At 43.0% G+C, this 27,354-nt stretch overlaps 1 protein-coding gene across 7 annotated transcripts in view; it reads left to right on the top strand.

Annotated features, from left to right (window-relative positions):
- Positions 1 to 27,354, top strand: part of ptprfa (protein tyrosine phosphatase receptor type Fa) — a 278,371-nt gene that overhangs the window by 183,003 nt on the left and 68,014 nt on the right. For all 7 annotated transcript variants that reach the window (XM_071486773.1, XM_071486772.1, XM_071486770.1 and 4 more), the window contains 3 exons: positions 2,599 to 2,792; positions 24,482 to 24,599; positions 26,058 to 26,639. In XM_071486773.1, coding sequence (XP_071342874.1) covers positions 2,599 to 2,792; positions 24,482 to 24,599; positions 26,058 to 26,639 — 894 coding nt within the window. The remainder of the gene's footprint in view (positions 1 to 2,598; positions 2,793 to 24,481; positions 24,600 to 26,057; positions 26,640 to 27,354) is intronic.

Raw genomic sequence — 27,354 nt, 5'->3', positions numbered from 1 at the left:
CCCCCTTCTTTCAGTCAGAAAACTACAACAGTGTGCTGACAAGTAGGTCAGACAGAGGTATTTTCCCAGCTGCTTAAACCAGTCTGTCACCATCACATGTCAGATCAGCCCAGATTCCTACGGATGACCACAGTTTACATCCAGTGCCAACATTCGATGCCAATTCAAGATATAGTTTGCTCTTTACACAGTGAGGCAGACAGGAAGGATGGTGATCGGGCTTGTAGCTTGTCTGACTGTGATGGAGGAGAATCATTGTCAACAGTCTTTCTCTAACCTTTAACCATGGTGTGGTTGTCATACAGAAGTTGTAGAGAGCAGGAACTGTGAAGAATATTGGTGCTGGACATAAATAAATAAATAAAAACTTTGGCAGTGAATTCAATTCATGCAATTCATGGCTTTGCAGAATGTCTTCTGTCTTGTGATAGTTTATCACAAGACAAAACGTCGGTAATGGATGAATGAAGTTGTTCAGTGTAAACAGGGTATCTCTGACAGCCAGAGCAACAGCAGCTGAACATCATCAAGAAGCTGTTAATATTTCTTGAACAGTCAGAGATCATCTCAATACAAGGCAGCAGACTGACTTCACAGATGCGCTGACTCTGCTGTGGGCCTGTGCCGTCCCTTCCACACTTCTTTTGTTCCTCTTACACTTTGTTCCTCAGACAGTGGCTTTGCACTTTGCTGCTAACACAGAAGTTTATTGACTTTTTTCTTCCAAAGCTTGAAGTTTGGTTCTGGGAGCTTGCTGATACTAAAGGACGTTATACGATTCACATTAGTCTAAAGTCGTCTAAAATAGTGCTGACATCAAGTCACAGAGCTTTACTTTGCCTGCTGTGCTGGGGGATACTTTTACTCTTCTCTCTCCATGTCCTAAATTCTCAGTTCAGAGTGTTTTAACCTTTAATGCTTCCTTTCCCTGTCTGTCCTGAATTCCATTAATATTTGTGCAGCCTCATCTCCTCATTTTTATTGAAGTCAGATTTGTACTCATTTACACCTCCCTCTGAAGCTGACCAAGCATTCTGCAGGAGTCTTCAAGTTAAGTTCATTTCAATATTCTACAAAGCAGAAAGTGAGAGCTCTAAATGCTGCTCCCAGCAGCCTCCTGGGGCTCCATGTGACAAGCTTTGATAAGTACAACCTTCACATTACTTTGCAGGATAACTTCTCCAGGTCTGTAACTGTCTCGTCAGGTCTGGTAGATTTTCAAACTCTGACATCATGCATCAGATGGGGATAGAGAAACCACTGGATTGTATCTGTAACTTCACACCACCCAGCATGGCTGGCATGTTGGATGTTCAACTGTTTCAGTATGATGTGTAATCCTGCTGTAGCAGAGATCCCGGACCTACCATCAGTCACAGGATGTTAGTGTATGGACCCTGAAGGCCACTCCGCCCACCCTCCCCCCATCAAAATATCTCATGGACAGAAGACACACCAGTTCTGAGCACGTCAGAGTCAGTCAGTATGACCAGGTCATGGGTCAAATGGTCATCTCCAGAGGATCAGCTGAATGGACACAAGGCAAAATGGGAGTAAACAACCAAAATGTCCATGTTGTCACAATAAGACTCTTATAAGGCTCTGGTATTTGATTGTTACTTATATAGGAAAGTAACACCTGTGTGAAGAACTGTGTTTTAATCCTGGACTCATACACACACACACACACACACACACACACACACACACACACACACACATAAACTAGTGTTTCCCCTTCTTCTCTGTCCCTCTTTAGACAACAGAGTCCATTTGAACTGAAACTGCTGATGATATTATCTTTACATTTGGCCATCATCTTCAGATTTCACCTTACATGAAGCAGTGATTGTCCAAAAAACAAATCAATTAAACCGACCATTTAACCATTTAAGCAAATGGACAATATGAGAAAAGTTACTTAGGAATCCTTTCTAAACAGGGAAGACAACTACCAACCCTCAGTGTGTGCTGGGAATCTCCAGAGCACATATCCAGGATCTGGGTTAATCAGGTGATTATTTCACTTGATCAGTATTTGCTGGTCAAAGCCAGATCCTTCTGTGAGGCTGTTTACTGTAAGCAGTTCAAACCAGTGGAAGACAAAGCGCTGCCAGAGGAAGGCGGGCAGAGCTGAATAGCAGCGAGCAGTGTGAGTGAAGGATATCCACACTGACAGATGCTTCAGTGAGCAGTGTGAGAAGAACTCACAATGTGACCTTTCAAACCACACTTCTGCTTTTGTTCATGCTGGAGATGAAGAGGGGCTCTTCAGATCCACTGCAGAACTTCCTGCCACTAAAACTTGAATGTTTTAATAGAAAATGCTGTAGGACACTGTAAAAGGAAAGCTGTTAAGTTATTTTTCCTATAACGCAGAACTACTCAACTGTCACTGACAGATACGCAGTAGACTCACATAGAATCCTGTGCAAAACACAAAAATGAGGACAGCCTTTGTAAAAACTGTATTCAGCAGTATCTGCAAGGCTGAAAACGAGCAGTTTACTGTGGTAGTGTGAGTTGTAACCAAAATGTAAAACCTTCTTCCTCCCCTAAAGACTTTAAATGGAATTTGTGTGCTGTGTTGTGCTGCAGTGCCTGGAGCTCCTCCCAGGAAGGTGGAGGTGGATGCCCTCAACTCCACTGCCCTCAGGGTGACCTGGAAGCCTCCCTTGTCTGTGAAGCAGCATGGCCAGATCAGAGGCTACCAGCTGGTCTACTCCAGACTAGAGAACGGGGAGCCTCATGGCCAGCCGATCATCATGGACGTTTCCCTTCCTGATGCCCAGGTACTGTCACACTCTTCCAGTTGAGTCCAGTGACACATGAAGCAGGTGGAACAATGGCTGACTAATGGCTGAAGAAGGGGAAGTGTGGTTCAAATCCCAGCAGCAACGGGGGAAACACTATTACCTGACAAATGTCAGCTTCAGTTACTTCTGGTAAATAAGTGTTTTAATGGCTGATGGATGGAAAACCACATAGAGACATAAAGTAATCACAATCAAATTTAGTACAGCACTTTACAGAGAAGAACTTCCACTGTGGACAGACGGAACATGTCCCACCAGTGTTCACAATCCATCACAATTCATTCATGTCAGCCATGTAGATAAGTCAAAGAATATTCAGCAAAATATGTGAGAATGACATGAGAGTTTTGTCGCTCACTGTTTGTCACATGTTATAAAAACTGCAGCAAAATTCACTCTCAGGTTAAAAGATGAAACTGATGTGAGGCTGTATCAGTGGATTCACTGTGAGACTCAGGGAGGAGTAATCCTCACACAGGACACTCAGAATTTAAAGCTTCAGCAGCAAAATAAGTCTGACAGTGCATCAGTGGTGCAGCCTCTTCCTCATCCTCCTCCTCCTCATCACAACATTGTTAACTCACCGCTGTTCTCTCTCTCCCACTCTCTCTCTCTCTGTCACAGACTGGGTGGCAAGTATGGACTGTCATGTCTGAATAAATCCTTCAGAACATTTATGTAATGAGTTGTTACAATAAGTAACAGGAAGTGATTCAGACACCTGTGTGACAGCAGTGTTGATGTTCCATGTCTGAAGAGTCAATGAAAAATGAGGCTGAGGCCAAGCATAGTGTCCTGTTAGGTCACATGAAGCATCATCAAGTACCAAGGCTCAGTGAAGCACATTGTTGATTGATTAGTGCATTAATGATAAAGCCATTTACACCTGAACACCACCATAATGTGATATTAGTTACACTGATATAAACGTCAGTAAAGAGAACATTTTATTTATTTATCTGACTTAACTGTGCCCCAACACCAGCCGCCACTCAGACTCCTCTACAAACACTTCAGAACATTAAATGTGAAACTGAATTGGGGCAGAAAATATATAATGAAATAAATGAAAAAAAACACAAGTTTTAAGGACAAAATAAATATAGAAAATTGATTTAAATAAAATCTAATACTAATAATAGTAATAATAATAATGATAATCTAAAAAATAGATAAAAAAATATAGATTTGAATAAAATCTGAAAGACATAACATAAGGGTGAATATTTAATGCCCTCGTTCACTTTAGGGTGAATGAGGGCATTAAATATTAATAACATCAAGCTTATCACTATATGTCCATGCGACAAGGGTTTAATACACATCAAAATAAGCAGATTAGGGTTTTTTTTAAGATGGTGAATATGCTTCCAAAAATGTCTTTTGGGATCTGTACAGCATGTGTCTTACAAACCTTATATGTGCAAATGATTTCTTGTCTTTCCCTGAAATAGAAAAGGGATGAAACGGATTAAAATAACTGTGTGTGTGGTCTGTATCCTGATGAGAATGCTTTTGTGATTAGATCCAAATGCAGTGGCATTTTGATGATGAAATTGCACATACAATGCAGTGTCATTCCATCAAAATAATTGCATTTCATGGTTGTTGCAGTTTGTTTTTTTTTTCAGCCTGCAGTGGTGGAAAACAGCCACAAATATGAACATGTGAATAACAGAAAAACCTAGATAATCCTGCCTAGGAATGCAAAAGCAAGTGTGTGTGTGTGTGTGTGTGTGTGTGTGTGTGCATGTGGGTGTGTGTGAGTGCATGCATGTGTGTGTGTGGGTCTGTTTGTGTTTGAGATAATTAGCATTTGACATGTTATGAGCTATCAGCAGCAATACCACTTGTGATACACATTTAAAATTTTATAACTACAACGTCTTTTGACAAAATCACCAAACATATAAATGAAAGACGAAGACTGAGCTGTGATTTTCTGTGAAATACTCATTGAGAAAGTTAGAGGAGACAGAGTATCCGTCTTTTAAGTTACTGTTTCATACTTTTGAACACAGGTGAGCTCGCCTGTCTTGCAAGTGGTGATTGTTTGTTAGGTTTGATTCATATAAAAATCAGACCGGGACTAGTTAACATGAGGAGTCATAAGCAGCATGACACACAAGAGACAGATAAAAGCAACAGCTACAAAATGTGCCACAGGAGATCCAAGAACACAGACTGTTTGAACAACAGGAAATGAAATCTAGGGAAAACAAAGACAGGGTTGAAGGAAACAAAACAGTTAGCAAGTTAGCAGCAGTAAGAGTGAAGGTCCTGAAGCAGAAGTGTTTAACAGCACTCACTGAGGTGGAGTTCTGCTGCTTTCCTCTCAGCTTGCTCTGTTCTCCAGGAGGAGCATTTCAGCTGATTTGTCTTGTAAGCAGCATTCCTGTCTTATCTGTGTAAGGCTGGAGCCTGATAAAGGACCCCACATCTCACAACCAATCTACAACTTCTCTATCTTAACACACACACACACATACAGACACAGACACACATACACACAGTCCACTGCAGTGGATTGTTTTCACTAGATTGTTGGGTGCCTTGATGCTTTTGCAAGTGACTACTTTACAGATGGATCCTACAGATCGCGTCATTAAAAGTTTCTGTCTCTTCATAATTAACTTTAAAAGTTGAGCCGCTGCTAACTGTTGTTAAGTGCCCGCTAACTGCAGCTGGAGACAGCAGGAACAAGAACCACTGTCACCAGCTGCAGTCCAAGATGGTGGAGTTCCAGTCCATCTGTACTCCATCTGTACAAATACTCCATCTGAACTAAGCAAGATCCAAATCACAGGCTCTGGTCAGAACTTTGAGCAGAAAATCAGAGCAGGAATAGGATGCAGATGGTGGGTTGCGATTCTACCCAAAACGATCGTCATAAGATCGTCTAACCAGATTTCCCACCACTACATGCATATAATACATATTTAAAGAGTTTACTTCAATGTCAGCACAACTTGATATAAAAAATTCAACTATTTGTTTTGTGTTCATCTGACATGAACTTCTCTGACGGACCCGGTCAGCATGGTTGTTGTGTTGACATGACACACTCTCTGTGATGAATGAATTCAATGCTGATGAGTTGCGTCTGAAGGAGGCTCAGACCTCTGTGCCAGCAGAACCAGCTGTAACCTCTTGTTTCCAGCCCTGTTTACAGCCCATGTGTCCTTGTCAGGGCAGGAGACAGCAGACACTCAGACCTCCTGAGCTTCAGTGCAGCACTGGCCTGGCTGTGAGTACTGTGCTGTGTGTTGTCTCCAGTAAAGCTGCCTAAAAATCCATTTGCTGTTTCAGTCTTGAGTTGCCAGTAGTTTACAGATCACTGCTTTTTGTCACAAAAGACAAAACAAATTCAGTCATGCCAAATTATTGGATCTTTGACTTCCTGATGCCACCACTCTTTGCTTCAGACTTGACTCCTTTTGCTTTTCTGCTGACAAGTTCATGGTTTTAAGATCTCACTGAGGCATATTTTTGGATGGCTGAAGAATGCTTGAAGGAGCCTCTTATCCCCAGCAGCACTGTTGGCTGTAAAGCATGACCATCTGATCTGATAAGACACAGCAAACTCTCTGGCTCATCTCTGTTTGCTGAGAAACAAACAGCCCATGGCAGAGCACTGAAGGAGGGAACAGGGACAATGTCTTCATTGTCTTTTGTGGTCACATACTGGACTAATGAGCGTACCTTAGTCAAAAACCCAATGATGCGACTCTTTCAGTCAGAGTCAAGTTAAGTGCTGCTCTTGGTTCCAGTCTTTGCCAATCAATGTAGCTTAAAGACTTTGACCTGTCAAATGACACCGAGAGCAAGGGGAGGTTTGGTTTGGTTAGGGTGAGAGCTTGGTTAGGCTTAGGAAAAGATTGTGTTTTTTTTTTTAAATTAAGATTAAAGGATGTTAGCCATCATGGTTACAATAATAAATACGTGGTTAAGGTTGTGGAACAGTCATGGATTACAAAAACAACGATGATCATCAGTTTCACATGATTAACAAACAGCAGTATGTTGGAATCTCAAGCCATGGGTTCTGAAAAGAACAATGGAGAGGCCTACATGTCCCTCCATTAGCCTGAGCCAGAGTTGGTCGACCTTTGAACAATGGAGCCACAACCCCCCCACGATTCACACCTAGGTGCGAATCAGAGTAAACTCAGCATCGGCATTGGCCGAGGCCAGGCACTCTCAGCAGGGATCCCCGGTGACGTCACTCAGGTGATGAAAGCAGCACCGCGACCCTCCGCCGCTGCTTATTCCCGTGCACCCGTTACAGTAGAGAGCTACTCCAGATCTCTCCGCGACTCGGCTGCTGAAAGGGAGCAATCTGCAAACATTTGACCTTTTTCCACAACTTCTTAAAGCCCAGGTCACAGTCTTCAACTCGCAGGCCGAGCGCACAGACTGCTTTGCTTGTTTCCTTTTGTTTTTTCCGACGTAGATCGCTGTGCAATCAGCTGATTTCATGTACTGTGAGGACGAGCGCCGACTTTGTTAAAGACAGAACAAAGTTCACCGTCCCTCATCTGTGATCTTCCTGCTGCCGCCGAGGAACTCATCACCGTCATCGCCAGGAGAGAGACACGACCCGCCGGGGACCCAGCCAAGGACCGAGCTGTGGAGACCCAGAGACTTTCTTTCCTAACTCTGAAGGATCGGAGCAACTCACAGTAAGAGGCTGATGTCTGGGCAGAGACACAGTTATTGTAGCGTGTTGTATTTTGCTATCTGACTTCTAAGTGCTGCATATCCTGTTGTTTTAGATCATTCACTGTGATCAGCTTAATAAGCCAAATATCACTAGTTAAAGGACCAATATCGGACCAGATGAACTCCGGTTCTCTGGCTCCATTATATTGTGTAGTGATATTGTGGTGATTATTAACTGTGGTGACGACCTCTTGTGGACTCTTTCCTCTCTTCACCTTTATTCTCTCTCTTTTCTCCCAATCACGCACCTCATCTACATCTCACTCACATTCAGGCCCTAGAGTGTGGTCGCGTCATACCCGTAAAGCTCAAGGCCCCTCCCTTTGTTCTCGTTGTTCACGCCATTCACACTCTGCGGCCAGCCGCCATCTTGGCTCCTACTGACACGTCACTCACGTGACTTCGTCGCCACCTTCTCTCTCTCTCTCTCTCTCTCTCTCTCTCTCCCTCACACACACACACACACACACACACATGGTTGTTACATATGTGTTTTGCCTGTAATCATCTAGTTAGTAACCAATGTTTGTTTTAGTTATAGTTGAATTATAATTGGTTTAATATCAAGTAATGTTATTTTGAATAATTGTTACTCTTATTAATAAATCCTGTTATAATTTAACTCGTCGTTGCCTGTGATTATTGTGGCTTTATTTGTGATAACAGCTGGATTCAGGACAGTCAGTGCTTGAATTTACCCTTCAGTTAACCTTCTGAGACTGCATTTTGAGCCATCAATCTGGTCATTGGTCCCTGGTGACAGGGTGGTGCCCCAAGGTTACTACTTGTAGTAAACATTTATATATATATATTGGTGATTATCCCTGATAATCATTAATATTATACGCCAATAACCAAATTGCCCCTACCTGTGCACAACAAGTATTTATTTTTTACAGGGCATTCTCAAATAAAATTGAAAAACAACATGCTACCTAAATAGCTAATTGCACAGCTGACTGTGCGCCAGAGGCCTGCGGTGACTGAAACAGAAAGGCAAGCAGTTTTAGGATTATTCTTCAGAACTGAAACTAAACTGATCAAATGTGCAGTATGGAGGGAAAATATTTAAATATCACTTCAACATATTTACCATTAACCGACACTGACACAGTGACAATGTAGACTCTTCCTGGCTCGTCGTCTGGACTGTAGTTTAAGCTCAGAGCCGCGGGAACTTCAGCCTTGAGGTAGCTTTTATTTACTGACAAACAGCCTAAAGTGAACAAATATTACATTGTTACATTCACAGCTACACTGCTAACTGCTAACTAACCAGCTAACTCTCTGCTCCGGTGGCTGCCTCACCTTTCTCTCTCTCTTTCTCCTGTTATGCACACAACCTACGTACAGGTGCTATTCCTGAAAGAAGCTGCTCTCTCCCTGTAACAATATTCTGTCTCTTACACAGAGCTGATTAATCAGTGTAATTTGCTCATTTTCTTGTTACCACTGCCTCTTGATGTGTAGGTTTCTAAACGTGTCTAAGCATGGGCATGATGCTGCAATATTATAACTGATCTCAGAGCAGTAGAGAGTGAGTCAAGGACAGCTTGCTTTACACACTTTGGCTGTAGCTAATCACCAGTTAAACATCTCAGGATTATCCTTAATGCGCAAACCTCCATATTAAACTGCTGTCGCCTCCGCTTGGCAAGCTCCGGCATTTGCAAGAGGACACAGTCACAGCAACAACAAACAAAATTGACAGAAATGACAGGTACAGCAGCTGCTAGTCAAGCTAGCTTCCAGGTACAAAACCCTGCTGCTGTCTTTATAAGACAGAAAGCTGTTCTGAGATCAGATGTAAGGAGAGATATCACTTCAACCTCAGAATCATTCTGATTGATGTCTATTTTTAGCTTTAACTGGGCAAACACTGCTTGTCACATATATACACATATATTCACCAAATACTATATGTTAATATATATGGAATTTCTATTGTCCTAAAAATGACTATGCTGTTGTAATTACTATGCTACTATTTTCACACCTGTAGTTGCTGATCATTAACAAATGATATGCATACTGTAGATAAATACATCACTTATACAGACATCTTATTATGAGATCATGATTAGATCTGCCATCAGAAAGGTCTGTGGTTGGTCCATTTTCCAGAGCCTGCTGACGTGGGCCACCACCCTCATGTAGAGGTGCTCTTGGTGCAGTTGTTGACTCCTAACCAGAGTTTGGTCAACAGCTTTCACACCAGCCAATCAGAAACATCCTGAACAAACAAATGCACCAATTCTGTTAAAACGGAATCAAACTTGAATCAAAAGTGTGAACACACCCGTAGGACCAGTGTGTCATATTGTACTGTGAGTTGCATTTTCCTTTTAGTTTAGTTCATGTCTCCACCAGCTCCTGTGAAAATTATCTGTCTATTGAGCTGCTTAATGTTATATTCTGTACACAAGCTGGTTGCTAACTCGTCTGTTGTTTGGCGCAGGGCAGGGTTTACCAGAAAGACACTGAGAACAGCTGCTGCTGCTGCTGGAAATGAAGTTGAGATCATTTTTATATGCAAATTATCTTTATCATCACACAATGGGGAACATATTTGTTTACAGTAATATAGTAACAATATGTATATAGGATATAGGATCAGATCTTCTCAGCAGTGTAAGGCTAAATATACTCTGGTATTTTCAAGTGCAGTTGCCAAACAAACCTAATATTTCTACATTGTCTGAAGAATAGATAAAGGCAGCAGCTCAATGACAAGAGTGATGGAGCTGATCTGTCGTGTACATGAAAAACACTCAAACTAGTAATTAAATATTAAGAGTGTTTCAAAATGTCATTACCACATGGTGATGGTGAGGCACTGAGGATCTGTGGTTGTGCTGAGGATTTCAGTGTGGAACAAAGTTGTGTTCACCATTCTCATCAGTCATCACTTCTCATTTCCTCCCTATCTCATCTCTTTGTTGGTCTGTTGCTGTCATTGCAAATCATAAGGACAGGTCCCAGCTGTCTTTCCCAGTCTGTCACAACACACATGCACACACACACACACACACACACACACACGTGTGTCATTTAATAGGCTGTGGCCTTTGCTGTACAAGATTCAGTACAAGTGTGAAGCAGGGCAGATGAAGAATTGTGAGGAGCAGCATTTTTTTTAAAGATTTGTTTACAGTATATTCTCACCCTGACAAAGCAAAACAAGACAGAATGACAGAACACATTAAACCACACAACATACAGTGCATCCGGAAAGTATTCACAGCGCTTCACTTTTTCCACATTTTGTTATGTTACAGCCTTATTCCAAAATGGATTAAATCCATTTTTTACCTCAAAATTCGACACACAATACCCCATAATGACAAAGTGAAAAAAGTTTGCAAATTTTGCTAATTTATTAAAAATAAAAAACAAAAACAATCACATGTACACAAGTATTCACAGCCTTTGCTCAATACTTTGTTGAAGGACCTTTGGCAGCAATTACAGCCTCAAGTCTTTTTGAGTATGATGCTACAAGCTTGGCACACCTATTTTTGGGCAGTTTCTCCCATTCTTCCTTGCAGAACCTCTCAAGCTCCATCAGGTTGGATGGGGAGCGTCGGTGCACAGCCATTTTCAGATCTCTCCAGAGATGTTCAATCGGGTTCAAGTCTGGGCTCTGGCTGGGCCACTCAAAGACATTCACAGAGTTGTCCCGAAGCCACTCCTTTGTTATCTTGGCTGTGTGCTGAGGGTCGTTGTCCTGTTGGAAGATGAACCTTTGCCTCAGTCTGAGGTCCAGAGCGCTCATCATCAAGGATGTCTCTGTACATCGCTGCATTCATCTTTCCCTTGACCCCGACTAGTCTCCCAGTTCCTGCTGCCGAAAAACATCCCCACAGCATGATGCTGCCACCACCATGCTTCACTGTAGGGATGGTATTGACCAGGTGATGAGCGGTGCCTGGTTTCCTCCAGACATGACGCTTGGCATTCAGGCCAAAGAGTTCAAGCTTTGTTTCATCAGACCAGAGAATTTTGTTTCTCATGGTCTGAGAGTCCTTCAGATGCCTTTTGGCAAACTCCAGGCGGGCTGTCATGTGCCTTTTACTGAGGAGTGGCTTCCATCTGGCCACTCTACTATACAGGCCTGATTGGTGGACTGCTGCAGAAATGGTTGTCCTTCTGGAAGGTTCTCCTCTCTCCACAGAGCAACGCTGGAGCACTGTCAGAGTGACCATCGGTTTCTTGGTCACCTCCCTGACTAAGGCCCTTCTGCCCCGATCCCTCAGATTGGCCGGGCGGCCAGCTCTAGGAAGAGTCCTGGTGGTTCCAAACTTGTAGTTGTAGAAACATCTGAAGGATGATCAGTGGAAACAGGATGCACTTGAGCTCAATTTTGAGTGTCATGGCAAAGGCTGTGAATACTTATGTACATGTGATTGTTTTTTTGTTTTTTGTTTTTTTTTTATATATTTGCAAAAAATGATTTATTCACCTTGTCATTATGGGGTATTGTGTGTAGAATTTTGAGGTAAAAAATGAATTTAATCCATTTTGGAATAAAGCTGTAACATAACAAAATGCGGAAAAAGTGAAGCGCTGTGAATACTTTCCGGATGCACTGTACATTTACACCATTAAACAAACACACTCAAACTCAGTATCTTCCTATCTCATCAACTTAAATGAAATATGTTTCAAAAAAATACTTTAAGCAGTACTGTGTGGTGACACCCGTATGTGCAGTATGCTGTGTGTATCATAGACGGCACCCAGACTGAGTACTCACAGATGGACCAGGCACAGCACACAGAGACAGGTGATGTACTTCAGGAACTGAAATCTGTGATCCTCAGTGTCTAACTAACAGTTGCTCCGTGGTCCTGAACCTATAACCTAATGATTATTAAGAATTAATATTTTTGAAGTGTTCCTATTTTAACAGAGCGCAACATTTTTAGCTTTTAGAGTGCTGGTCACATGATGCTGCACAGCCAATCACTGCAGCTCAAGTCAGTGAGTAAGATACAAAAAGAATATAATTAATAAAGAAGGATGACTGCTGAGGGGCTTTATCCAACTATTACACCACGTGCACCACAACAACCTGCACGCATGCACACTGTGACTACAAAGCACAAGGCAGATAAGTTAATATAATGCACTTCTTTCCTCACTTAGCATGTCTGTCCTTGATCATCTGAAGGCAGTTCAGAAAACTGTACGCTAGGTCAAATAGACCTGAGTCTCACATCACTCCTGTACACACCTCCCTTCACTGGCTTCCTGTTACATATTGGATCCAGTTTAGAATTGTCATTCTGACATACAGAGCACTTATGGTCCTGTTCTTGTAGATGTGGCTGATCGACTTCATCCTGTCTCAGCTCGCTCTCTTTGATCAATGAACTAAATCCACTGTCTGTTCCATGCACCTGGTTTGCCTTCAAGCATTCTGCTCAGACAGGCATTTTGGTGATCTGTTTCCATCAGGTCTGTATTTTATGAATGTATTGTGTATTTTATTGTATAGTGTTTTTTTGTATTTGCACATTCATTTATGATATTTGTACTTTTTTTATTTTGGATCTGAAAAGATCTTTGTGACATACAGTACAGGCCAAAAGTTTGGACACACCTTCTCATTCAATGCGTTTCCTTTATTTTCATGACTATTTACATTGTAGATTCTCACTGAAGGCATCAAAACTATGAATGAACACATATGGAATTATGTACTGAACAAAAAAGTGTGAAATAACTGAAAACATGTCTTATATTCTAGTTTCTTCAAAGTAGCCACCCTTTGCTCTGATTACTGCTTTGCACACTCTTGGCATTCTCTTGATGAGTTCTTTATGAGGTTCCAGCTGCCATGGCGCCGCGGATGCTGCCTCGGTGTGTTGCTGCGCACTCTTTCACCTTATTTTCTTTATAAATTCAGTTTCTGCCTTGGTTTCCGGAGCTCTTTCACCAGAGAAGAGCTCATTAACATCAGAGAAACAACTCCAGAGGATTTTTTCCACCTTTCTCGACTCACCTGTGGAATTATTGGACATTTTGGTCAGAGGTCACTGACCGCTGCTCTCGCAGTGAAACGCCGGAGGAGAGGAAAACGTGCCGGTGCGCCTGCGCGTCTCCGCCGGCGCGGACTCCGCACACCGCTCCCAGGTATCTTTCTCTCCAAGGTGCGTTCACTGCCCAACAAACTGGATGAACTTCAGCTACTGGTGCAGAAGAACAGAGACTTTTCCTCATCTTCCGTCCTGTGCTTCACGGAGACGTGGCTGTGTGGATCGATCCGGACTCTGCGCTGGAGCTGGCCGGCTTCCAGCTCTTCAGAGCGGATCGCGACACAGAGCTGTCCGGCAAAACCAAAGGTGGAGGAATCTGCTTTTATGCAAACAGTGGCTGGTGCAGAGACGTGACAGTGATCCTGCAGCACTGTTCTCCTGACCTGGAGACTTTCATCATAAACTGCAGGCCCTTCTACTCCCCCCGTGAGTTCACCTCAATCATCCTGGTCGGTGTTTCCATCCCACCACAGGCCACAGCAGATACTGTGTGTGGAGCGGACCAACCCGGACTCCTTAGTTATTGTCCTTGGTGACTTTAACAAAGGGAACCTCAGCCACGAACTGCCCAAATACAGACAGTTTGTTAATTGCCCGACCAGAGAGGGGAACACTCTGGACCACTGTTACACCACAATCAGTGGAGCTTATCACGCCGTCCCCCGGGCTGCACTGGGCCACTCTGACCATGTCATGGTCCACCTGATTCCCACATACAGGCAGAAACTAAAACTGTGTAAACCTGTTGTTTACAAGAACCTCCAAGAACCTCCAACTGCACCAATCACCAGAACAAATTCCTTGTATGTGGAAACATACTTGGCAATAAAACTGATTCTAATTCTGATTCTGATTCTGATTCTGATTAGCTTCAAGAGGTAGTCACCTGAAATGGTTTTCCAACAGTCTTGAGTTCCCAGAGATGCTTAGCACTTGTTGGCCCTTTTGCCTTCACTCTGCGGTCCAGCTCACCCCAAACCATCTCGATTGGGTTCAGGTCCGGTGACTGTGGAGGCCAGGTCATCTGGCGCAGCACTCCATCACTCTCCTTCTTGGTCAAATAGCCCTTACACAGCCTGGAGGTGTGTTTGGGGTCATTGTCCTGTTGAAAAATAAATGATGGTCCAACTAAACGCAAACTGGATGGGCTGGCATGTCGCTGCAGGATGCTGTGGTCGCCATGCTGGTCCAGTATGCCTCTAATTTTGAATAAATCCCCAACAGTGTCACCAGCAAAGCACCCCCACACCATCACACCTCCTCCTCCATGCTTCACGATGGGAACCAGGCATGTAGAATCCATCCGTTCACCTTTTCTGCGTCGCACAAAGACACGGCGGTTGGAACCAAAGAACCAAAGATCTCAAATTTGGACTCATCAGACCAAAGCACAGATTTCCACTGGTCTAATGTCCTTGTGTTTCTTGGCCCAAACAAATCTCTTTTGCTTGTTGCCTCTCCTTAGCAGTGGTTTCCTAGCAGCTATTTGACCATGAAGGCCTGATTCGCGCAGTCTCCTCTTAACAGTTGTTCTAGAGATGTGTCTGCTGCTAGAACTCTGTGTGGCATACATCTGGTCTCTAATCTGAGCTGCTGTTAACTTGCGATTTCTGAGGCTGGTGACTCGGATGAACTTATCCTCAGCAGCAGAGGTGACTCTTGGTCTTCTTTTCCTGGGGCGGTCCTCATGTGAGCCAGTTTCGTTGTAGCGCTTGATGGTCTTTGCAACTGCACTTGGGGACACATTCAAAGTTTTCGCAATTTTCCGGACTGACTGACCTTCATTTCTTAAAGTAATGATGGCCACTCGTTTCTCTTTACTTAGCTCATTGGTTCTTGCCATAATATGAATTCTAACAGTTGTCCAAAAGGGCTGTCGGCTGTGTATCAACCTGACTTCTGCACAACACAACTGATGGTCCCAACCCCATTAATAAGGCAAGAAATTCCACTAATTAACCCTGACAAGGCACACCTGTGAAGTGAAAACCATTTCAGGTGAAAACCTCATGAAGCTCATTGAGAGAACACCAAGGGTTTGCAGCGCTATCAAAAAAGCAAAGGGTGGCTACTTTGAGGAATCTAAAATATAAGACCTATTTAAGAGTTAAGAGTTATTTCACACTTTTTTGTTAAGTACATAATTCCATATGTGTTCATTCATAGTTTTGATACCTTCAGTGAGAATCTAGAGTGTAAATAATCATGAAAATAAAGAAAACGCATTGAATGAGAAGGTGTGTCCAAACTTTTGGCCTGTACTGTATGTCTGTGAAAAGTCCTATATTCATTTTACCTGCTTACATCTTTTACTTTAAACAGTCCTTCTTGTGGTGATTGTAACACTTTTGAATTTCATGAAACTGAGTGCTTTGTGTGGAGTGATATTTTTCTTTGGTGTAAGCAACAAAGATCTAATGACCTGCTCCCGTGGCAGAGAAGAAACATGTACTTACATGGTTTAGGAGTTCCGTTGGTTCTGAACCAGACTTTTTCCCTTAGTTCTTTGTTCAAAGCCCAAACTGTCTGAAGGTTTGTTGTTTTATTGTTGTACCTCCACACTGGCGACAGTCAGAGGCATCATGTTTTCAGGTTGTCCGTCTGCCCCACTCTCATGAACACGTTATCTTAGTAACACCTTAGGGGAATTTCTTCATATTAGGCTCAAACATTCACTTCGACTCAAAGATGAACTGATTGGAATTTTGTGGTCAAAGGTCAAGGTCACTGTGACCTTACAAATCACGTTTTTTGCCATAGCTAATGAATTCATTATTATTCACATCACATCATTATTCACAATTTATGTCCATATGGGTAAAATGAAGTGATGAAATTTTATAATAGGTATATTATGAATAGGTCAAAGGTCAACTTCACTGTGACACAGTGACATCATAATGCTCTGCAAAAACACTTCTGGCCATTATTCAACACTGTAACCCAGGAAGAAGATTGTGACCATGTCTTCTGAAACTGGTGACTGGTTGCTGGAGGAAATGACTGAGAGATGGTGATTTTAGTCCCTTTTCAAATCTCCCTCCAAACCAATAACCAACTATGAAGAGCAGTAAAGCAGTTAAGCCAGTCATCATTGGTTGAGATCCATCCATCCTCATAATTAACAAATATGAATCTGACATCAAGGCATAGAGCCCAGTAATGCATTAGTTACTATATGAAAGAATAATGGTTACACAACACTAAGGCCACTTTTTGTCTCCCCACTGATTTATAGAGTGCATCTTTTCTTGATTTAGAGCAGGAACCTTGCCCAGGGAATGGGTTTGCTTTTCACCTCACTCTTAACACCTTACACTGTTTATGATAAAGGCTTTTATTTCCTTCTTCTAAGAAGCGAAGCCCTCTGTCTTTTCTATTATTTCTGGTTAGTCAGCAAGGTTGTGGAGCAGAATGTGCCTGTGCCTCACTGTGTTATCAGATATCTATTAGTGCTGTAAAACCTAAAGAAGCATTTTAACTTGGTTCTTTTTATGATGAAATTGTTCATGCACACAATGAACACATTTCATTCAAATGCACAGTTTTCACTGCCAATATTTGTTTTGTTTGAATCAGCTAGTTTTGTCATTCTTACCACTGTTTGTGAAGTTCTCAGTATTCAGCGCTTTGTTGAAGCTCATTTGGGGAAGATTTGGGCAGTTTATCCCATTCTTCTCAAACCCTGTCAGAGCGGATGGGAAGCATCTGTGAACGACCATCTTCAGGCCTCTGCACAGATGTTCTGTGGGGTCTAAGTCTTGGCTTTGGCGGGGCCACTAAAGGACAGTCACTTGTCCTGATGGCACTCCAACGTTGTCTTGTCTGTATGAAAAGTGAACCATTGCCACAATGCGGTCCTGGGCCCCTACTCTACTTTTTGTGTCCCTCCCACCCCCACTCCCACCCCTGCCCCCTTTCATCATGCTTTCCCAGAAATAAAGTAATTTATTGCAATGTGTAAAATTGTGCTAGAAATATTACACAGTCCACACACACACAGTGAGACAGCCTGAGTTTGAGACATAAATACTCAAATAAAACAAAACCATAAAGATACAATAAACTCAGCAGCAGCTCATAATAACAGTAATAATGCAGCAGCAGCAACAGCACAATCGTCAATACATCTTCTGCCTTTGAAGTTTTTCCTCCTCGTTTTCTTTGACTGAGAAGTCTTTAATGAAACTGGTGAAATCCAGTTTGTGCAGAATATCACATTCAGTGGACATTGGAGACAGGTGATCATCTCAGCTTATTCTTAAATAGTCCCAGTTTTGAAAAAGAAGCTGCCTGTTAGTATTGGTCACAGGCAAAGTTACATCAACATCTGGAAACACTGACTCTAATGTCCTTCCTCTTTGAATCTGCAGCAGCAACTTCGCTGATGTGTTGATAAATTCTTTGAATTGTCCCATTTCATCCACAGAATCTTCCTCCTGCTCACACAGGCTCCAGCCTGGAGCTAGCTGTGGCTACAGCTAAGGATCCTGTTGCGGTTGTTTCAAACATGCAAATGTTAGCCCTTAGTGGGCAGTTCTCCTGTTGTGGATCTTCATTCTGTAGATCATTGATCATTGATGAGGATTCAGCAGCATGGAAATATCCAGTCAGTTCAGGGATTTTCTTTCGTTGATCTTTGTCATCTGTTCTTTCAGCTGTGTGTTGTGTGTTTTGTTTTTGTGCTCCACTGTCTTCGTGACATATGCTGTCAGGTAGCAGTGACAGACACGGAGCGGCTGATTGGAAGTGGGGGCTGGGCTGGTTGTTGGTGGCACCATCAGTAAACACAGTCATTTTATAAATAGATGATGAGGGCTGTCGTGTTCTTTAAATAAACTCTGACAACTATGTTTATGACTTTTCTTCAACATCAACTTCACACACCAGGTTTTAGCAGTAGGTACGGGGTCAACTGCTTAATGAGGGAGTGAGGGAGTGAGAGAGAGCAGGAGGGAGAGAGGTTGATATCACTGTTTGTGCAGCAGTTGTGGCCCACTGTGGTGTGGCCGTCAGTCCTGCTGACTCACGTTACATCAATAATAAAGTTTTTAAAAAGTGTGGCTGGAAGGCTAGGAGGAAAGAAGTTAAAATCCCGAAAATCAGCTTGAATGTGTTTGAACAGTTCTTGGTCCAGCAATAGTGACTATGCAGACAGCAGGCAGGAGGAGCAGAGCAGCAGAGTGGCTTCAAGACCACAGCTCCCAGTACAGCTCCCAGTAGAGCTCTCAGTGAGGCCAGTTTTACAGAATAAGCAGGAGGCAGAAGACAGCAGGAGTCTTGTCTGAGTTTATTTAGCAGGATAGCGTTGTATAGCTTCACCTCCTGCTGTTGTTTCATCATAAATTCTATCACATCCTCGGAGTCTGTGTGATCAGCTCATATCCAGAGAATTTATTACAGAAAGATCCAATGAAAGGAGAAAAACTACTAAAATCAAAAACGAGTCTGGTGTTGTATTTACTGCTGTTTACTGCTGCACTGTCCAGTCTGAGTTCTAATGTCACTCTCTCTCTCTGTAGCTGCTGACATACACACAGGAGAGTGGAAACAGTTTAATGTGCTGCTTGACAGTTGTGTTCATTTTTATTAGGTTTTCATGTCTAACTCCTCCTCTGTTCACTTTTGATTTATTACATTTAAATGTAGGTGGTCAGGGGAGAGACAGTTTTTAGGGGGTGAATGGCAGGCGAGTGCCTGACTGTGACTCTGCCTCCTGGTCTCAGCTCTGGATTGTCATGGCTTTGGCTTTCTAATAATGAGGATATGAGGATATTGTGTTCGAATTCACCACGCCAGATGTTTCCTTAATGTTTGTCTGCCAAAAAATAAAGATTGTTCACGAGCTTCAAACCTTGAGTTTGAGTCAAGTCTCAAGTTTTTTGAAGACGAGTGTTAAGTCCAGTCTCAAGTCACTATAAGTCAATATAAGCTCTGCTTATATTTAAAGCCTACTATAACACAGATAATGTGATTATCTGCACAGGTTATGTCCAGATAATCACATTATAATCCTGACCCTTCTTCATCTAAGTGCCATTTTAATCTGTCCACATTTAGCTCGTATCTTTAACCTTTCTTAATTTATGATTCCAGCTTTGTGGAAAGCTTAGTGGTCCCCTCGCCAAAGGTGATTTCACTGAACTCAGCAACTACAGTTCAGCTGAGCGCCTGTGGCTCAGGAGGTAGAGCAGGTTGTCCAGTAATTGGGAGATCATTGGTTTGATTCCTGGGTGCTCCATTCTGTGTTTCAAAGTGTCCTTGGACAAGAACTGAGCCCAAAATTGCCCCTGATGTATCATCTGTGTGTGTATGGTGGAAAAGTGCTGTGTGATTGTGGCTTCCATTGTAAAGTGCTTTGAGTGGTCGATAAGACTATATAATCACTGTCCATTTACCTTGTTACCTCCTCTCTCTGTTGTTCCAGGAACCTGTACCATGTGTTCCTAGACATAGAGAAGTTATATTAGGATTAACATTTAGAAGAAGAAGATACAGGTCTGTTTTGGCTTTTATAGTACATGGCCACTGTCTGATTTGCCCAGGTTTACACATATTTATTTTAGAGATTTTTCCTATGCAGCACTGAAAAATGACATTACAAAGTACTGGATACGTTGTGACTGTCCCTTTAAGTCACAGCATCATGTCCAAGAAAAAGCTCTCATTTGATGACAGTCTCAGTATCACTGCTTGCTGCTTGTGCACACCACCAATGACACTGGTTCTGACTCACTGTGACTAACAGTAACTGCATCTACTGTATGTAGCTCAGGGGTCTCAAACTCAAATTGGCAAGGGGCCACTACTGATGGTGTCACATCATAGAAGGGCCACTTCAAAGTTCTAGTACAAGAAACAAAGCAAAATATTTCTGAAATCTTACTTTATATGCACTATTAAGACATTGTCATCATACCAAAAAAATGCAAACAGCTGTTTCTATACATTTATAGTTTTCAACATTTAGTGCAAATCCTTTTTCCTTACTTTATTTTATCTTTATCTTATTTTATCATTTCACTGGGTGGCAACAGTGCACAACTTTCCCGCCCTCGTTACCAGATACCCGCTAATTAAATGACCTACACAACAGTCTGTTCTATTTAATCAGAATCAGAATTAGAATCAGTTTTATTGCCAAGTATGTTTCCACATACAAGGAATTTGTTCTGGTGATTGGTGCAGTTGGAGGTTCTTGGAGGTTCTTGTAAACAACAGGTTTACACAGTTTTAGTTTCTGCCTGTATGTGGGAATCAGGTGGACCATGACATGGTCAGAGTGGCCCAGTGCAGCCCGGGGGACGGCGTGATAAGCTCCACTGATTGTGGTGTAACAGTGGTCCAGAGTGTTCCCCTCTCTGGTCGGGCAGTTAACAAACTGTCTGTATTTGGGCAGTTCATGGCTGAGGTCACCTTTGTTAAAGTCACCAAGGACAATAACTACGGAGTCCGGGTTGGTCTGCTCCACACACAGTATCTGCTGTGGCCTGTGGTGGGATGGAAACACCGACCAGGATGATTGAGGTGAACTCACGGGGGGAGTAGAAGGGCCTGCAGTTTATGATGAAAGTCTCCAGGTCAGGAGAACAGTGCTGCAGGATCACTGTCACGTCTTTGCACCAGCCACTGTTTGCATAAAAGCAGATTCCTCCACCTTTGGTTTTGCCGGACAGCTCTGTGTCGCGATCCGCTCTGAAGAGCTGGAAGCCGGCCAGCTCCAGCGCAGAGTCCGGATCGATCCACACAGCCACGTCTCCGTGAAGCACAGGACGGAAGATGAAGAAAAGTCTCTGTTCTTCTGCACCAGTAGCTGAAGTTCATCCAGCTTGTTGGGCAGTGAACGCACCTTGGAGAGAAAGATACCTAGGAGCGGTGTGCGGAGTCCGCGCCGGCAGAGACGCGCAGGCGCACCGGCACGTTTTCCGCTCCTCCGGCGTTTCACTGCGAGAGCAGCGGTCAGTGACCTCTGACCAAAATGTCCAATAATTCCACAGGTGAGTCGAGAAAGGTGGAAAAAATCCTCTGGAGTTGTTTCTCTGATATTAATGAGCTCTTCTCTGGTGAAAGAGCTCCGGAAACCAAGGCAGAAACTGAATTTATAAAGAAAATAAGGTGAAAGAGTGCGCAGCAACACACCGAGGCAGCATCCGCGGCGCCATGGCAGCTGGAACACCTTCTCTTGTCACAGAGCCATATATATAGCAGGTTGTATCTAAAGTAGTGGAGATGATTAGCAACATGATACAATGAATGTAAATGTTTAATATGTGACATACTGTATAAAATGATTTTTATCGCCTGGACACAACCTTAAAGCTGACGTTGCTGCAGGATGGCTTCATCTTCATTCATATGTTCTCTGCTGGTGAAGAGGTGCATTATTCAGGGAACTCAATAAAATCAGCTCCCGTATCGTTTCCATCTGTGTAGTTTCTGTTGTTGCCACAGTCACAGCAGCATTTTGAAAAAGCTGAACCATAATCAACTCTGACTGCAGAGAAAAAGAGCTATGTGTGTTTACGCCGTCCTCTCTCAGCACTGCCACTTACTGCCTCCAATACCTCAGTGCTGTCCTCATATTTACACATATTTAGTATAAAAACATTTAAATCAGCCTAAAATTAAAGTTCCCAAAGAGATGACCTCAGTGCCGTCCATGTTGTCTTGACATGTCTTGTGTTATTTGCAGTGGATCAAACTGCACCACTTCTCCCAGCTCATGAGCCTTCTCAGGATCAGATGGACCCGTGTTTTCTCTTTTTCCTGGGAGGACCACAAAATCCTCCTCACCACTTGACCACGATATTGTGTGTATTGCAAATTTTTCACTTTATAGATTGATGAATGCACCAGGCTCAGTGTGCAAGTTTTCTGCAGGTGAGGATTTTTATTAGATGATGGATACAAAACATTTGGACTTGGTGTGCAAAGGCCTTTAATGTGAAGTGTTTAATGTGTTTAATCTGTGGGACTTCATCCCCCCTGACTCCTGATGTTTTGCATTTGAAAAACACTGATGAAAGACCAATTAGATTTTCTTCTTCTCTTTCCAAATGCTAGAAAGTCTTTGGCAACAACACTGAAAAAGGAATACCACCAGATTGAAATGATGAGGCTTCACATTTCTCTCTTATATTTCACCTTCTTTGCCCTGCAGAGAAGACAGGAAGGAGGGAAACATCTTAATTCTTTGGGCCTTGGCTGAATTTTGCTTTGTTTGTGTCTGCTCTTTAATTAGCAAAAGAAGAACATTTTTAACATCTTGTAATAGATAAAGAGTAAAATTTCCAGCCATGAAATAAGGATTATAGCTCAGGATGTTTCTGGAGCCACTGGCTGCTTTAGTCACCTCCATGGCTCAGGAAGCCCTGGGCTGTGTGGGGAGGTGCTGCTTTGATGGGGTGAAAGGGAGCCTGCTGGGTGTTCACTCACACCTCCATCAGCATCGTGATGCTCTGTCATGTCACAAGCAGCTTTATTTCTGCATCTGCATCTCCTCTCCACTCATCGTTCAGGAGCTGCACTAGAAATGTTTCCATATACGTGGATGGGAAATGTGAAAGGACCAGTTTATTAGAAATATCAAATACATTTCTGACATAAAGGATAATTCTGCTTCATTACAACTTGGGTTTAACTTTGTTTGTGTGTTATTTGTATTGGTAATAATAAAATCAAGCATCGCATGAGTCAGTAGCTTCCTGTATACATCCAATTCAGAAGTGAAAACTCTACTGTCACTTGTTACTGCTGACAGTAACAAAGGCTCTGAGCCCACACTCAGGATTGTCTCTCTCCTGTTCCTTCTTTCCACGAAGTTGTCATACCTGCAGGTTACACTCATTTTTCACATCAATACAACAACATCAGTAAAGTAAAGTAAGTTTGACAGGGCAACACAATCAGATTTTGAACAGGTTAATCAGACTCATTTGGAAGAGAAACTAAAGGTAAATGGTAAAGTAACTGCCTTTGGTAATAATCCATCACAGTCTACAGACCCACTTCCTGCTACACCTTTAACCATACTATTATATCCTACTGCCATCATTTGGATGAACTCACCACCTACTTCACCTCCAACTAAAGTGGTTTCAATTGTCTGGTAAATTGTTGGTTTGTTTAAAACCTGTCTGATCATCCTGCACCTGTTTCTCACTTAGAAATACAAAATAAAAATAAGAAAAATAAGTCACTGAGCAACATTTGTGGAGACACTGGTCAGCCAGTAATGGGTCAGGAGCGACTGTATAGCACATCTGCAGACCAGTGACAAACTGTGGAGAAAGTACAGCGGTGACCCCATCCACAGGTCACGAGGGATCACTGATGGTTCGATGAGGATGAAGATGATGTGAATAACATGCCCCTGCCCTTACAGTTACCAGATCTCAAGTTGAAGACCTATCGGAGATGTAGGAACTCCGTGTGAGACAGTGCCCTCCACCACCATCATCACAACATCACGTGAGGGAATATCTTCAGGAAGAAGAGTGTTGATCCTTCGGTCCAAAGACTCTGAGAACCAGTGACAGGGAGCAGTGAAGCTGATCTGGTGGCACATGCTGGCCCAACTCCTTATGAAGACATTTATTAAAGACTCATTATTTTCCCTTAGATTATCACCCCTCTGTAACTCAGTCCTGCTTTTAGGAGCTGACCAAAGCAACATGCTGTTTTTCCTGTCATGGTTCCAGTGAGTGTTTGCAGTCAGCTTCACCATCTCATCTAAAAACACTCCAGGGTGACATTCATGACCCTCACTTGATTTATTCCTTAAAATTGCGGTTTGAACTGGAATCGTGAAGCTTACACATGTTGTTTGACTTGTCTAATGAGTGTCTGGACTAAATCCCTCCCTGTATCTCCATCTCCTTCTTCTTCTGTGTCTCTCTGCAGGAGGCCATCATAACAGGTCTGCTCCCAGAGACAACCTACTCTCTGACTGTCGCTGCGTATACCACTAAAGGTGATGGTGCTCGCAGCAAAGCCAAGATGGTCACCACCACAGGGGCAGGTGTGTGTTGTGTAGATTCATGTGTTGCACACTCACACAATATGAATTGAATACTCTTAGTTATTTAGTAAAATTCCAGGGGAGTCCATCTTCATGTTTTTGCCAGCACCAACACAGTTGTTAGCTCTGACGGGACAACACATTTTACCTCTTTAAATCAATTTGGTGAATTCATAAGCAGAACAGAGCCTTGTTCAGTTTACCATCCTCAGGGTTGTACTGAAGCCTCCTTTCTTGCAAACATTGACTTCACTAAGGCTACGTCCACGCTACTACATCCAGACAACCGATTTAGCTCTGTGTCAGAAATGCAGAAGTGCATCCACACTAATGCACCTGAAAACGGTCATATGTGACCATTCACAGGGCATGTGTGAGCCGGTGTAAACAGGAAGCAGATTGTCTCTTCTCAGTTGATTAGTGACAGTAAATCCTCTGAAGGAGGAACAGCAAAGACAGTTGTAGAGTTAAATATAGAACTGAACTGAACAACAGCTGCTGCAAAGACATCAAGGTCAGTAACACTTTAATTCATTATCCATGTTGTCCACTGGTACACAACCCTGGACTTTTCAGACTAAAACAGTGTCCAGCAGCGTTTCTGAAGGTCTCTGATTTAGGGGCTGAAGTCTCTGGAGAAGAGTGGACAGAGGAGCAAATGTAACAAAAGAGATGAGGTTCAAGATGTGATATATCTATATAGAGTGAGAGAAAGATCATGGTTAAAGGGTTCATGACTAGAGGATGGGTTTGTTTTTGTTGTCGTAAACACATCCCCAGGAATTTATATTTTGAGCAGGAAACAAAAGTGAATGTTAAACTTCCATCTGTCACAGCACACAGACCAGAGTCCAGCTGACTGGATCTCTGTGACATTATGTACATATTCACTTTCAGTTTTAGCTCCAAAGAAAGTGTTAGTTAATCAGATCATCTGACCGCTCATGCTTGGTACCCTGCCTGATCTATTAATCCATCCATCCATTTTCTATACTGCGGGGTACACCCTGGACAGGTCGCCAGTCTATCACAGGGCTGACATATAGAGACAAACAGCCACACACACACTCATTACACACCTATGGGCAATTTAGAGTCACCAATCAACCTAATGATCATGTCTTTGGACTGTGGGAGGAAGCTGGAGAACCGGGAGGGAACACAGACACAGGGAGAACATGCAAACTCCACAAAGAAAGGCCCCAGGCCCCGGGACTCAAACCCAGAACCTACCACTGCCCTGACCTATTAATGATATTACAATTACACCAATTACTTTGACAAGCCAGCATCATAACCTTGTAATTATGAGACCCTTTAAAAGCTGTTCAATTTTCTCCACCCAGCTGAGGAGATACTACACTTTAAAAGGAAGATGCTGTCTGTTGCTGTTTGATGAGTTTGGTATTGTAGGAGTTATAATGACATGAATGTTGGAGAATATTTCCTGTCTTCCAGTGCCTGGTAAGCCCACCATGATGATCAGCACCACTATAGGGAACACTGCCCTTATCCAGTGGCAGCCGCCCAAGGAGATGGTGGGGGAGCATGTAGGATACCAGCTGCAGTACAAGAGAGCAGAGGAGGAGGCTTTCACTATCAAAGACTTCAGAAAGGTGGACGATCATTTCACGGTCACCGGCCTCCACAAGGGAGCCACCTACATCTTCAAACTGAGCGCCAAGAACCGAGCAGGCAACGGGGAGGAGTACATGAAGGAGATCAGTACCCCTGAAGACATTCCCAGCAGCTACCCCCAGAACCTCAGTGTGGTGGGTCTGACCGCCACCTCCACCCAGCTGGCCTGGGACCCCCCTCCTCTGGCTGATAGGAATGGGAAGATTGTGAAGTACATGGTGGTGTATCGAGATATCAATAGCCAGCACAACAACACAAACAGTACCACAGAAACACAGATGACCATCCAAGGTTTGCAGCCTGACATGACCTACGACATCAGAGTCCAAGCTTTCACCAGTAAGGGGGGAGGTCCCATCAGCCCCAGCATCCAGAGCAGGACCATGTCCACCTCAATGCCAGGTGAGAACCACAGGCTGTCAATTAGGTCTTCTTTGTGCTTGTGGACAGCTCTCTGTAGCTTCATCTGTGACCTCAGCACTCCATACATCACTCCACAATTTCTTCATGTTGATTTATTACCCTGAGCACATGTGACATGTGATCACAGGTGTTGGCAGCTCAGTGCAACATGGAGGAGAAGCTGAGCACATTAGTAGGAGGAATACGAAAATCAGCAGGGAGAGTCAGGCGAGTTTCAGTCCCATAATCTCCTGTCATTCACTTTAAAGGGAGCAACAGGTAAAAAGCTGAGGTCTTTGAGGTAGAGAAAAAAAGTTCATGTCCGTCAAGCACTTAAAGTTCCAAAATAAAAACTATACAACAGAAAGACAAACACTACAGCACAAATATGCTGGCAATCGTAGAACGATGCTGCTAACGTATGATGGTGCTGCAGCTGCTGGAATATTGGCACAGCTGGTTATAGTTGTCTAAACAATTATTAAAGGCTAATTAATACATTTAAACTCAGAGGTTCTGCTCCTCTATATGAAACATTCAGCAAGACCAACTTCAAAATATCAGTTCTTATGTATCCAATGCAAATTTAACAGTCCTCATATCTTTAAACAGACACATGCAAAACAGGATTTGGAGATTGGAGCCAGTGTTTTGAAAAAATGCACAGTCAGCTATCCGGTACGCTGTGGAAGCTGTGCCTCAAGTATGCAGACCT

The sequence above is a fragment of the Trachinotus anak genome, unplaced genomic scaffold (assembly GCF_046630095.1).
Source record: "Trachinotus anak isolate AG129_WGS33_773 ecotype Australia unplaced genomic scaffold, CSIRO_AGI_Tana_v1 ptg000010l, whole genome shotgun sequence".
Taxonomy (NCBI): domain Eukaryota; kingdom Metazoa; phylum Chordata; class Actinopteri; order Carangiformes; family Carangidae; genus Trachinotus; species Trachinotus anak.
Note: the sequence above shows the minus strand (reverse complement) of the source record. Positions and strands in the feature narration are given on the sequence as shown.